General features: G+C 37.8%; 1 protein-coding gene across 1 annotated transcript in view; it reads left to right on the top strand.

Annotated features, from left to right (window-relative positions):
- LOC120355531 overlaps window positions 1-13,684 on the top strand; it is a 47,617-nt gene that overhangs the window by 23,183 nt on the left and 10,750 nt on the right. Inside the window, exon 3 of the mRNA XM_039444037.1 lies at window positions 3,816-3,902. Coding sequence (XP_039299971.1) covers window positions 3,816-3,902 — 87 coding nt within the window. The remainder of the gene's footprint in view (window positions 1-3,815; window positions 3,903-13,684) is intronic.

Here is a 13,684-nt window from a genome sequence, read left to right on the forward strand (position 1 = left end):
GAAAAGAGATTGAAAAGCCTTTGGATTCTATTAATTGGAGAGTTATAATGACTCTCTGTTCTGGAGCGTGTTACAAGAAAAGAAAATGAAGAACGACGAGCTATGGATGATATGTAGATATTAAGTTTAGAAAGTAAATAAGCAGAATCTATTTCATTGTTAAGTAAGTTGTAAAGGAAAATAAGGGATCTGACATCCCTCCTTGATTTTAATGTTTCAAATCCAAATATACACCTCAGCGTATCAGTTGGGATATCAAATGGACAGTAGACAGTAAACTTCTTGTAATACATATATCTCAAAAATTTGTTTTGTAAACGCTCCAGAATGAGAATTTGGCCATTGCAATATGGATTCCAGATCTCAGAGGCATATTCTAGGAGATTTCTAACTAGTGACTTGTATAAGAATAAGAGAGGGGCAACATCACTAAATGGTGAGCATGTCCTTAAGATGAAACCCATCTGCTGATTAGCCCTACTGCATATGAGGTCCACATGACAATTAAAAGTAAAATCACTGGTAAACACTACACCAAGATCTTTGAAAGTTTTCATCTCTTCCAAAGGGGTGCCACCAATATTATATATATTTTCAAAAGGAGCCAACTGTCGAGTGAAACTAATAACTTTGCACTTGGCCACATTTATTTTCAGTTTATTAGTTTCACACCAGACTAATAAACTATCAACATCCCTCTGAAGGTTAATGCAATCATTGACATTTTTATTTCTCTGAATAGTTTAACATCGTCAGCGTACATGAGGCAAGAAGAATTTTTAACAAATGAAGGAAGATCGTTAATGAATAATAGAAAAAGTAGTGGCCCAAGATTAGAGCCCTGTGGCACGCCAGATGAACAATAAAAGGAATCAGATTTATGATTATGTATCATAACATACTGCAATCTCAAATGTAAGTAACTCTCCAGAAGTTTGACTAAGTTATCACAGAAACCCATTACTCTGAGTTTCTTAACTAACAATCTGTGATTTATTGTATCAAATGCCTTAGAAAGATCTGTATATATGGCATCAACCCTTCCCCCACCGTCTAACACTGTGGACACTTCATTGCTGAATACCATTAGATTAGTTACAGTGGAGCGCCCTGGTAAGAAACCATGCTGCTCCTCTGCAATAACTCTCTTGACCTGTCCAAGTATAATTGCATGTAGTACTTTTTCAAAAATTTTGGAAAAACAGTTCAAAATAGAAATAGGTCTGTAATTCCTTATGTCTGTTCTTTTCCCTGACTTAAAAACCGGGGTTATTCGAGCAATCTTCCATTTTTCAGGGAATTTAGAAGTTTTTATAGATAGATTGAAAATAAACTTTAAAGGTTCAAGAAGAACTGCTGCACAACCCTTAACAATAAATGTGGGAACAAAATCAGGGCCTTCAGAGCAACCAGATTTTAATCCCGCTATAGCAGATAGGATCTCATCAGAAGAAACATGACCAATGCCTACACTCAATCCCAGGCCGCCAGACATCCCCGGACCACCCCCGCATTCATCAGATGCAACAGGTGTATCAGCCTCATAAACTGACTCGAAGTAACGTGCAAATCCATCCACAATATGAGGACCAATGTAGGACTCCCCACTCAGCGTCATAGTCGACTCCACAAAGGATGTCTTTCTCTTGCAATTTACGTATCTCCAAAAGTTTCTCACATTACCACACAGACCAGATTGAATGGAATGTATATAGTTATTATATGCTAAAGTAATTCTAGTCTTCAAGGAGGTTCTCAAAGTTTTAAAAAGATTGTCGTGATGAGGTGAAACTTTCCTCTTCCTTGCACATTTATTCTTCATCTTTAGATCAGATACTATATCTGCAGAGAACCAAGGAGGATATTTAGGATTGTGCTCTTTCACTTTAATCTTCGGAATACAATCATCCAAGTGTGAGTACAGTATTTTGTAAAATTCATCCACAGCCGAGTCGACATCAACACAACCGAATAAAGAGTCCCAGCAGCGGTCTCTCAATCCACAGTAGAGTTTAAGATAGTCTCCCTTAGGATAATTATAACGAAATTCCTGGGTATCAGTTGAAGCATTATCAGTCCCAGAATCTGAATATGAGGCCTCAACAAATAATGCAGGATGATAGCCGTCTTCAGGGAGGAAGGAATCATCACTCCTGACAACTTCAACGTGGAAGTTACTTAATACAAGATCCAGAGTCCTACCCAAATTATTCACAACTGAGTTATACAAATTTAAATCATAAAAATTCAAAAAATTATTTAGAATCCTAGCTCTAGATGTTCCCAAAGAAAGATCATAAGTGCAGGAGGTTATTTCTGGTAAATTAAAATCTCCAATAATCATTAAATTACCATTAAGTAAATCGTGAAGAGATTCAATATATTCTAAGTATTGGAGATAGGTGTTCGACTGAATTGATGGAGGTAAATAGACTGCATTTATGTGATAATATGTTGCATTTAACTTCAATTTAACTCCTACCGACTCATAATCATTATTAGCTACGGAAAGCTCATCACATAAATCAGCATGCAGTGATCTTTTAACTGCAATAAGTACCCCCCCTCCCCTCAGACGACCATCACCATCACCCCTATCACTCCGATAAACACTATAGCGTTCATCAAAAAATTCGGAGCTGGCAATACCATCATGCAACCAGGTTTCCGTCAACACAATAATATCGTGATCAGTGCTTAGTAAGGATCTATAAAAATTGGAAGATTTTGTGCGAAGTCCTCTTACATTCTGATAATAGATAGACAAGTTGGAAAATAACATAATTGACTAAGACAAGAACAATGAAAGTTGAATAATAGTGATAAAAATGAGTATAATGTATAATAATAAATATTAATATTTAGTATACGGTAATAATAATAAGTATGTGATTTAAGCCGTGATGCAAAACATAGGCTACAACACTCAATCAGGTTTAACTCATCAGGTTTTAGATTCGGCTCTCAAGCTTGAAATAGAAACGGTTCTCAACGAAGAGTATTAGAACGAGAGAGAGAGATAAAATATCAAAAGAGATTAGGTTAAAGTTGCACTATACAGAAGTCGGTCAAGATTATCAGTAAGAACACTGGCATTTCAGATATCGCACTTTAATGATTGTAATGGAGCGAGAATGGAGAACGAATGTTTATATATTCCATTCAAATAACACTTTGGAGCAGAAAAGTTGAGAGAATAATGATTCTTAATATGTAGAAGAAATAAAATGGACTCTACAATAAATAAAGATAATAATAAAAATAAAATTGAACGGTGAAGGAGAGAGAAATAGAGAGAGCAAAGTGAAAAGACAAATCTAGTCAAAAATTTCAGTGCCTACATAAATAAGAACGTTAGAGAGTAAATTAATGATAAGAGATCAAGTAGATTCGAAGAGCGGAATGGTCACCACCCCAAAATCCCGAGGAATCATGCCGTATAATACAATTGAAAGAAATGAACAAATAAATAACCAATAATATTTAAATATAGAAAAATAAATAAATAGATGAAAAGAAATAGAGGACCGTTTAGAAAAAAAAACCACGAGACTTAAACTTGTTATACACCATATGAAGGAAATTCTAACCGGAAAATTCAATTAATAGATACAACTATATGAATCCAGAAGTATGGAGTTAGTGACCCCGCCCACACCACTAATGACCAATTACCAGAAATAGAACCGGAAAAACTACAGTATAGTATCATGAAGAATAATAAATTACAATTCAAGATACTGAAGAGAAATACATTAGGCTATACAAAAAATATCAAAATTAATTTCTGTATCTCACATTTTTGTTTCATGAAGGCATTCATCCCTGACAAATCGAAAGAAGAAAAAGCTGCCGATGAACTGTTTGCGAATTATCCAGAGCTGGAAGCTCACTATAAAAAGGTGAAACACTTCTCATAAAAATAATCCTCTCTATTTGAATAATTTTGTGCTTGGGAATTCAATGTAAATTTATTAGTTAAATTTTCTCCAAACGAGCTTGACCTGTGAAAAGGTTTGAAGAATACATGCTCGAAATTTGAAGCTAATTATTGACAACGACTTTGGCCTTGAGTGAGTCAAAAGTGAGAATTCGCTAATGCTCGGTCAACAAACCTCATTCGATTTTGTTCATTTGTTGTGGATATTCAGCTTGTAATATTACATTTTTTCTCAATTGGAATCGAATCTTCAATTCGAGATCTATAAAACTTTATAGTAAATATCAGAGTAATCGATATACGGACAACTTTTTGACTGAGAATTTATCGTAAATGATTGTGTTGCATGTTCAATGGTATCACTGAAAAAACAAACTCTGTAAACAGAGTTAACAAAATTAACAGATAATATAGAGATGATATATAAAATTTAAAATAACAGTTTCAAAATAAAGTTTTATTGAGAACAAATATAAAATGTGAATTCTAAACTTGTAATTTATAAATTTTGGTGACGTGTCCATGACGTAGACAATGATTTTGAGATGTGGTTTTTGTTCTGACGAGGAGGCTTCCTTTTTTTCTCTAAAAATTATGGCTGGCTGTGTGTGTTGTAATTTTGTGCTCTCTGAATATTTTTCTGTTTAAGTGAATTTTTAATGTTTTGAATTGAATTTTTGAACAGTTTATAGTGTTCTATTTTGTCTATAGTTGATTTGTGTGTATACAAGCCTATAGCCATTGTTTTCAACTATATAAACTGGATAAGTATTTAGCTCGTAATGGTTTTAGATGCTTAAACATGTAAGATATTGTTCTTTGTGTATTTGTGTAGTATATTGCCAAAATTCTTCTGAAGATTATAAGTTCATTTGCTCTGAAAACTGGATTTCTCATTCATAGGCGATAGATCCATTCATAGTTTATCAAGAATCTATTACGTTGGAGCCGATAACTATCCTTAGGTTAATAGGTGAAAATTTGCTATCCAACCGATTTAGGAGAAATTGGTAGCACGGCAAGCTAATCAAATTTGTCTTAAGACATCACATTATGATTTTAACAACGAAAAATAATGATTTTTTGCAGTTAGTGATTGATCTAAATTTGTTGTTGTTGGGTTTATTATCATTTATCATTTGATACCAGGCTACAGTGGCCAGCCAGTCTATAACTGATGAAAATTAAAGAGAACTCAGTTAGTCAACTGAGAGAATTAATTATTAATATGAGTAATTATTTAAATACTGTATTACACACCTATAAAAATGATACACTAATTTCATAACACTGGGATGTGGTACATCCCAACTTATTGCTCATTATAATAACTCCTATGAATTTCGATAAGTTTTGAAAATTCTTTCTACAGTCTAAAAATAATAGTAGGTAAATACATTTGTCATATATTGTATAGAAACGTTCCTGTAAAATCTGACAAAGCATCTATTGGAACGGTTTCACTTGTTATTCGTTCCACTACTACGTAGACATCATGTCGTCATCATGTCTGTCTGTCTGCGCGCTGTGTCTTTTGTGCGTCTGCGCTGACCAGTGACGTCACAGTCGCGGTTCTTTGCCACTGCCCTAGTCAGCTGGTTTTCTATACTTTTATTCGTATTTTTTCGTCGGATTGTTTGCCGTTGCAATTTTAATATTTGTGCTATTCGATTTTTTAGAATTTAATCTTGTCTTTAGGCATCTTACCTTTTAGATATTTGTTACTTTTTCACCATTCGGTTGCGAGCGCTTTGCCTACGTTTCTAACACATCCGGCAGCTTGCCTTTTTCATTGTAGCTTGCAGCGTCTCCGTGTCTTTTCAATGGTGGATAGTCGAGTGTGCTTCCTGCGCTCGGTCTAAACCTTTCATCTGAATTCATCGGACTGACAAAACCTTTTTAAAGTGTGAATTATTCTTCAAATTAATTCGTTTGTTCTATTCTTCAGTGTGATTCAATTATTCATCGAGTTCTTCACTCAGTTACTCTGTTAAAATTGGATAAACTTTGTCTAAAATTGCAACCTTGTGTAAGCGTTCAGCGCTATTTATTTGATCTACAGAACCTTTTTAAAGTGTGAATTATTCTTCAAATTAATTCGTTTGTTCTATTCTTCAGTGTGATTCAATTATTCATCGATTTCTTCACTCAGTTACTCTGTTAAAATTGGATAAACTTTGTCAAAAATTACAACCTCGTGTAAGCTTCAGTTGCCATTTTTCTACAATTGGCTTCACCTCGTGAACCTCAAACTTTCAAGTGCATCATCTCTACTGTTTGGAAATCAATCCAAAAATTCCACAATTTGAAGATCGGATTATTCGTTTGGAATTCTACTCGCTCCAGCCTACTTTTCCATTGGGGGATTCGCCTGCTGTAGTGGACGTTTCCATGCTTGTCATCGCATGGCCAGATCACTTCATCGCTTGCTGATGTCCTGTTCCTGTTGGTATTGCGGAGTCATTGCCTGTCTGCCTGGCCACATCTCCTCTTCAAAATTTTATTCAGGTTATGTAAATCGTTCTTTTCAATTTTCATTTATGTATGCATCATTATTGTTTTATTAATGTCTATCTTGACATTCAATTCACTAAGGCTATCGACGCCTATTATTCTTTGGATTTGACAGCTACCCTTGGCTTTACAAGTGATTTTCTGAGGCCACTGACGCCTATATAATTGTATTCAATTGTAGCAATTATTCTTTGGATTTGACAGCTACCCTTGGCTTTACAAGTGATTTTCTGAGGCCACTGACGCCTATATAATTGTATTCAATTGTAGCAATTATTCTTTGGATTTGACAGCTACCCTTGGCTTTACAAGTGATTTTCTGAGGCCACTGTCGCCTATTACTCGTTCTAATTGATGTCTGTCTTGACATTCAATTCATTGAAGGCCCATGTCGCCTATATTCAACCCGGACTGTCCTCATTTGTATTTATTAGCTACCCTTAGCTCTTAAGTGATATTTTAAGGCCAGTAACGCCTATTAATTGTTAGGTCGAAGTCTATTTTGACATTCAAATCACTGAAGGCCTATGCCACATATATTTTTTATGTATGTTATTTGCTGAGCATTTTTTACAGCTTATTGTCATTTTTTGATCATTATTATTGTACCTTAGTAATAACTTTCATTATTGCACTCAATTTATATTCATTTCAGGTATCATTATTACTACCTTTGCATTTATTGTCATACTTCAATGGTCATTAATGTCATTGACCTAATTTCTTTTAAATTTTGTAGTTCTCTACATTATTTCACATGTTGTAATTTTCCCAAGATTTGACTCATTGTTTTTGTATGTGGCCATCTGCCTATTATTATTTAAAGATTCAAAGACTTAACCTACTTACAATTGCCTTTGTATGTGGCCATCTGCCTATTATTATTTTATTGATCTCAAGATATTTGATTCAATGTTTTTTGTATGTGGCCACCTGCCTATCATTATTTTATTGATCCCAAGAAATTTGACACAATTGTTTTTGTATGTGGCCATCTGCCTACTATTATCATCTTATTATTATTAAATCTTATATTGTTGATTCATTTAGTCTTTTATTGGCGTACTTACCACACTTCAAGCTATCAGCATTTTTATGCACAGAATTCAAAGATTTATTTGTAGGTATTTATACCAACTATCATCCACAGTCCACTGCCCTGCCCTTGGATTCTGTCATAAAATTTGGTTCATCCGGGCCAGATTTCCTGATCCAGTGTTCACTTGGGATAGTTGTTAATTGGACCAATTATAAAAATTGGTCCTCCGGCCCGTTCATTTCTTGATCTAGTGTTACCTAGGATAATTGTTAATTTTTATTACCCATTTCTTGGTCCATTGAACCTTGGGGTCTCAGTGACCGTGTGCCTAATAGTCTAGCTTGACGCCAATGATTAGGTCCCACTCTAGAGTATATTTTATTTCATTGTACTTTTGTATGTTTATATTGTTTAATATTAAGCATTCACACACTTGTTTCAAATTTTCAGTACTGGCTGCAACTCAAAGCACGCTGCGACGTGTATGCACCAGCTATCAACTATCTTGTACCCTGAGAGACTGAACCGCACTGAACTGGTCACAGACGGCTATTGCGCATTGAGAAAACAACACACGGCAAACTACACCGCCTTGCGAGCTCGCTACTTGACTCGCCGCACAGCAAGCTTGATACAACTTGCCTCAAACGCACAGGCGTGCCTCTCTGCGTACTGGACCAGCGCCCAAGGTTGCTTATTGGCGCAGCAATCGCATTGCTACAGTGCACTATCGTGTCATTCACTCAGGTTTTTCTGTTAATTTTTAAGCATGTCTGATCATGAGGAAGATTCACTTCCTGAGCCTTCTGCTCTTTTCAATACAAGAGACAATTTACACCAGGAAATAGATTGGTTCATAACCAGCTATAACGATTATGTTGTGGACACTGAAGCCACTTATTATCAACTATTGACTGTAAAAAACGAACTAGGTTCACTTAGAATTAAGTATGATAAGATACATCAACAATTATCGAATTCAGAGTTGCAAGCACAGGACACTTCAACTCATTTTGAGATACTCAATAAGTTTATCTCCATTACCTCTAAGGCAAACGCTGCATTAACTGCTTTTGAAAGCAGACAACGCATCAATGAGGCCACTGCTGGTGCTTCCCAGCGGCCAACATCTCAAAACGCACCTTTGGCAAATTTTCAGTTGCCTCAGATACCGCTTCCACGCTTCAATGGGGAGCTTTCAAAATGGCAAGCATTCTCAAGTGCTTTTACTAATATTATTGGTAATCAAGATAACATTAATGATTCATTGAAATTTTTCTATCTTCGTCAATCACTCAGTGGTGAAGCTCTTGCTAGAGTGGAACACATTGAAGCTGACGAAAATGGTTTTCAGCTTGCATGGAACCTCTTAAGGGAGAGGTATGACAACAAGAGATTAATTGCTGCCAGGCACGTCACGGCAATTGAATCTCCGCCTACCATAAAGCGTAACTGTCCGCAATCATTACGGGCATTCATTGACTTTTGCAAGTCCCACATTACCGCGCTCGAAGCGCTTCAACTTGGAGTCCAAATCAAGGACTTGTTGTATATGCACAAAATGTTGTTGCAGTTGGATACTGCTACTGTTCGAGAATGGGAAAAGAGTGTTGGTATACACGACATTCCCACCATTGATAAATTTTGGAATTTTTTGGAATCACAATGCAAAATCATGGAAGCTGTTGCTTCAAGCTCAGCTAACCATCATCAAGGAAATGTACAGCAAAGTACATCCAACTCGGTTGGTGCTCATAGCAAGCCGAAGTTCAATCAAAGTCAATCAAATGTTCAAGCTAGGATGCAGGTTACTACCTCTTCTATGTCACCTTGTAGTTTTTGTAATTTTGTTGGTCATTTTCCAAATCGTTGTAATGGATTATTGAAGTTACAGGTTACTGATCGTTGGAATGCTGTCCGTGACAAAAGGTTATGTTATAATTGCCTCAAGCCTTTCGCACCCAATCATGTTTGTTCCGACAAATCGTGTACACTTTGTGGCAAGAGTCACCACACTGTTCTTCACAGGTCGTATCCTCAATCACGGGACACTCAGCCTACTTCTAAGGATAAGGTAACTTCAAATCTTATTCATTCTCAATCTTTTGCTCCCTCCAAGGGTAAGAATGCTGTTTTGAATTCCGTCATGGTTCAGAATGCGGAAACAACTAAGCAAGCTGTTTCTCATGCAGAACAGCCTCAGAAGAACTCTCATGTCACGATGAGCTCTACTTCGTCACTGTGTTTGCAACAGCAATCAACTGTCGCCTTGTTACCTACTGCTGAAGTTTTGGTTCAAACTTCTAGTGGGGAATTTATTAAAGCAACCGCGCTTTTAGACTCTTGCTCTGATTGTAATTTGATGTCAACTAGGTTGGCTGAAAAATTGTCACTTGTTACCTTGTATTCTGACACTTTGATTCATAGTGTAGGTGAGAATAAGACCAAATCATCTATTTCTCATTCAGTTTGCTTGTCTTCATCTGATCGTTCGTGGTCGGTTGAAGAAAATTGTATTGTAGTTGATAGCATATCATCTAATGTTCCTAGTGTGAACATTGATCTTTCCAAAATTTCAATTCCTGTTGAACTCAAATTAGCGGATCCATTGTTTGATCAGCCTAAGCCTGTAGATCTGTTACTTGGTGCTGGCATATTTGCATCTGTTCTTCAGCCTGGTAAATTGTATCTAGCTCAAAACGCTCCCATCCTTCAGAAAACCAGTCTAGGTTGGGTCATATTTGGTTCTTGTAAAACCATTCGTCCTATTGCAGCACCTCGTTCGTGCCTCCCTGCTTCGCCTGTGGCCACTCCCCGTAAGGTCATATCGAATTTTCTAACTTCAAATGATGTCTCGCATCAGCTAGAGAAATTTTGGAAGCTGGAAGAAATCTCTCCTCTACTTCCTCCCTCACCTGAGGTTTTGAAACTTGAGAAGCACTACACAACCACTACCACGCGTCTTGAAGACGGACGGTTTATGGTCACTCTTCCCAAAAAGGATAATTTCCACTCATTGGGTCATTCCCGATTTCAAGCATTGAACCGATTTCATTCATTAGAAAAACGGTTATCATCAAATGTTGAGTTAAAAACTCAATACACAGCTTTCATGGAAGAATATCAACAGTTGAATCACATGTCACCAGTGCCTCCAGCACCGGATAATGAAAAATGCTACTTCATTCCTCATCACCCGGTTTTTAAACCTGATTCGACCACTACAAAATTACGTGTAGTATTTGACGCTTCTGCTAAGTCTACCACTGGAACATCGCTTAATGAAGTATTGTATGTTGGTCATACAGTTCAGCCTGAACTGTTCGATATAGTTCTGCGCTTTCGCACATATCAAATAGCCTTCATTGCGGACATTACTAAAATGTACCGTCAAATCTTAGTCCATCCCTCTGACCGCAACCTTCAGAGAATATTTTGGAGATCTGATGCTACTCTACCCATTCAAGAATTCACCTTGAATACTGTAAGTTACGGCACTTCGCCGGCAGCTTTCTTAGCTACTCGTACGCTTCATCATTTGGCCGATCTTGATACGGCACCCAACTCTGCTGTAGCTAATGTCATTAAAAATCACTTTTACGTTGATGACCTTATTTCTGGTTCTTCTTCGGTTTCAGAAGCTAAACATTTAGTTCAACAATTGATCAGCACATTGGCTCAGGGTGGTTTCGAGCTTAGGAAATGGTTGTCCAACTCGCCTGAAGTTCTCGCTACTATTCCTTCTGATCTGCTTGAAGCAAACACTTCCAAACCGTTGTCTAATTTCAATGATAGTGTGGTCAAGGCACTAGGCCTCATTTGGAACTCCACTCTAGACGTCTTGACTATTTCCTCTAATGTTGCTGATGTATTGCATAAAACATCTTTCACTAAAAGAGAGCTTCTCTCTTGCATTTCAAGCATATTCGATCCATTAGGTTTGATTTCTCCTGTGGTCATTTTACCCAAAACACTTTTTCAAAAACTCTGGTTATTAAAGATTGATTGGGATCAAAAAATTCCGCAAGATCTGTTGGAAACTTGGTTGAAAATTCTGCATGAATTGCCGAACATTGTTAACATTTCACTTCCGCGTTGTGTGTTATCAAAGGACTCTGATGCCTCGCTTGAGTTGCATGGCTTCGCCGATGCTAGTCTCACTGCTTACGGCGCCTGTATTTACGTCAGAAGCACCTCTCTCGGTAGCAGTCAAACTAGGTTGCTCACTTCCAAGTCCCGCATTGCCTCTTTGAACCCAGTTCTCTCTGTTCCCAGATTAGAACTACAGGCAGCTCTGCTACTTTCACGTCTTGTGAATAAGGTTTTAAAGGCTTCAAATCTTACTTTTTCTAATGTGTATTTGTGGACTGACTCGAAAACAGTCTGTGACTGGTTAAGAGCCCCTCCCGATCGTTCTAATATTTTTGTAGCTGTACGCATTTCTGAAATTCAGAATTCAACGTTTAACTTTCATTGGAATCATGTTCGTACTAGTAACAATCCTGCTGATTTGATATCTCGAGGTTGTACACCCAATCAGCTGGCCGCTAGTCATCTGTGGTGGAATGGTCCTTCATGGCTATCTATGCCGAATAGTTCTTGGGATTCTTTCTCTAGCAATGTTGCTATTTCTCAATCAGTTCAGGTATTAGCTACTACCTCGTCTCGTAATGATGTTATTTCAGGTATAATCAATAGTTGCTCCACCTATCACAAAATCGTTCGTACAACAGCATATGTTCTACGGTTCATTCATAATTGTAAAAAACAAAATTCAGTCACTCCGCGTTTTGGTCAATTAACTATCTCTGAAATTTCAGAAGCTGAAAATTGTATCTTCAAATCTATTCAAGAAGAAGCTTTCTCTGCCGAACTTAAAGCATTGCGTCAAAATCAGGAGCTATTGCCTAATAGTTCTATTAAAGCCTTGTCACCATTCGTTCATTCAGATTCTCTGCTCAGAGTTGGTGGACGTTTGCAAAATGCAAATGCTTCATTTGATTACAAACATCAAATATTGTTGCCCAGCAATCACAAATTCACTCGTGCATTGATTGTTGCTCACCATCGTCGTATAAGTCATGCTGGGGTGCAGGCCACCATGGCCAGTGTAAGACAACGATTTTGGTTTCCCTCCACCCGTCGCACCATCAAAAGTGTATTGCGGCATTGCATATTGTGTTTTCGCTTTTCGGCTCTTCGCTCTGAGCAAATCATGGGTAGTTTACCAGCGGCCCGCGTTCAGGCTAACTTTCCCTTTTATAATTGTGGTTTGGATTACGCCGGTCCTATTTCCATCCGTGTAGGCGGCCCCAAATCTCGTACTTTTTCTAAGGCATACTTGTCGCTGTTTGTGTGTATGGTAACTCGTGCCGTTCATATTGAAACTGTCTCGGAACTTACTTCCAAGGCATTTATTGCCGCTCTGATTCGTTTTTCTGCTCGTCGTGGCATCCCGCATTCCATTTTTTCGGACAACGCCACAACTTTCGTTGGTGCCAACAATGAGCTACGTGAGCTCCACGAATTTTTGTCCTCTGATCGTCTCAAATCAGATATTCATGACACTATGTCTGTACTCAACATCCAATGGCACTTCATTCCCCCTCGGGCTCCACACTTCGGTGGACTCTGGGAGAATGCGGTAAAAAATTTCAAACGCATATTCCGTGTAGTCACTTTCAACAAGGTATTTAACTTTGAAGAAACCTGTACTCTTGCTGCTCAGGTCGAGGCCATCTTGAATTCGCGCCCTCTTGTTCCCTTGTCGGAAGATCCACATGATCTTGCCTACTTATCTCCAGGTCATTTTTTGATTGGACGTCCACTTACGTCATTACCCTTCTTGCCGCCTAACACCAAACACATTGACCATCGTTCACGTTGGTATCAACTTGCCGTTTCTATCCAGGAGCTCTGGGATAGGTGGTCTCGTGAATATTTAACCACTCTTCAGAAAAAAGGCAAATGGTTAAGCAATTATGAAAATTTGAAGGTCGGTACGGTTGTCATCTTGAAGGATCCTGGTTCCGCGCAGTCCACTTGGAAGCTGGCGCGCATTACTGAAGTTCATCCCGGTAAGGACGACAAGGTTCGAGTTGTCACTGTTCTCACTCCCTCCGGCACCTTTAAGAGGGCTATTTCGAGTTTAGCACCTCTTCCCATTGATGAGGATTCTAGTTAATCCCCTT

This window comes from Nilaparvata lugens, unplaced genomic scaffold (assembly GCF_014356525.2).
Source record: "Nilaparvata lugens isolate BPH unplaced genomic scaffold, ASM1435652v1 scaffold2559, whole genome shotgun sequence".
NCBI classification, from domain to species: domain Eukaryota; kingdom Metazoa; phylum Arthropoda; class Insecta; order Hemiptera; family Delphacidae; genus Nilaparvata; species Nilaparvata lugens.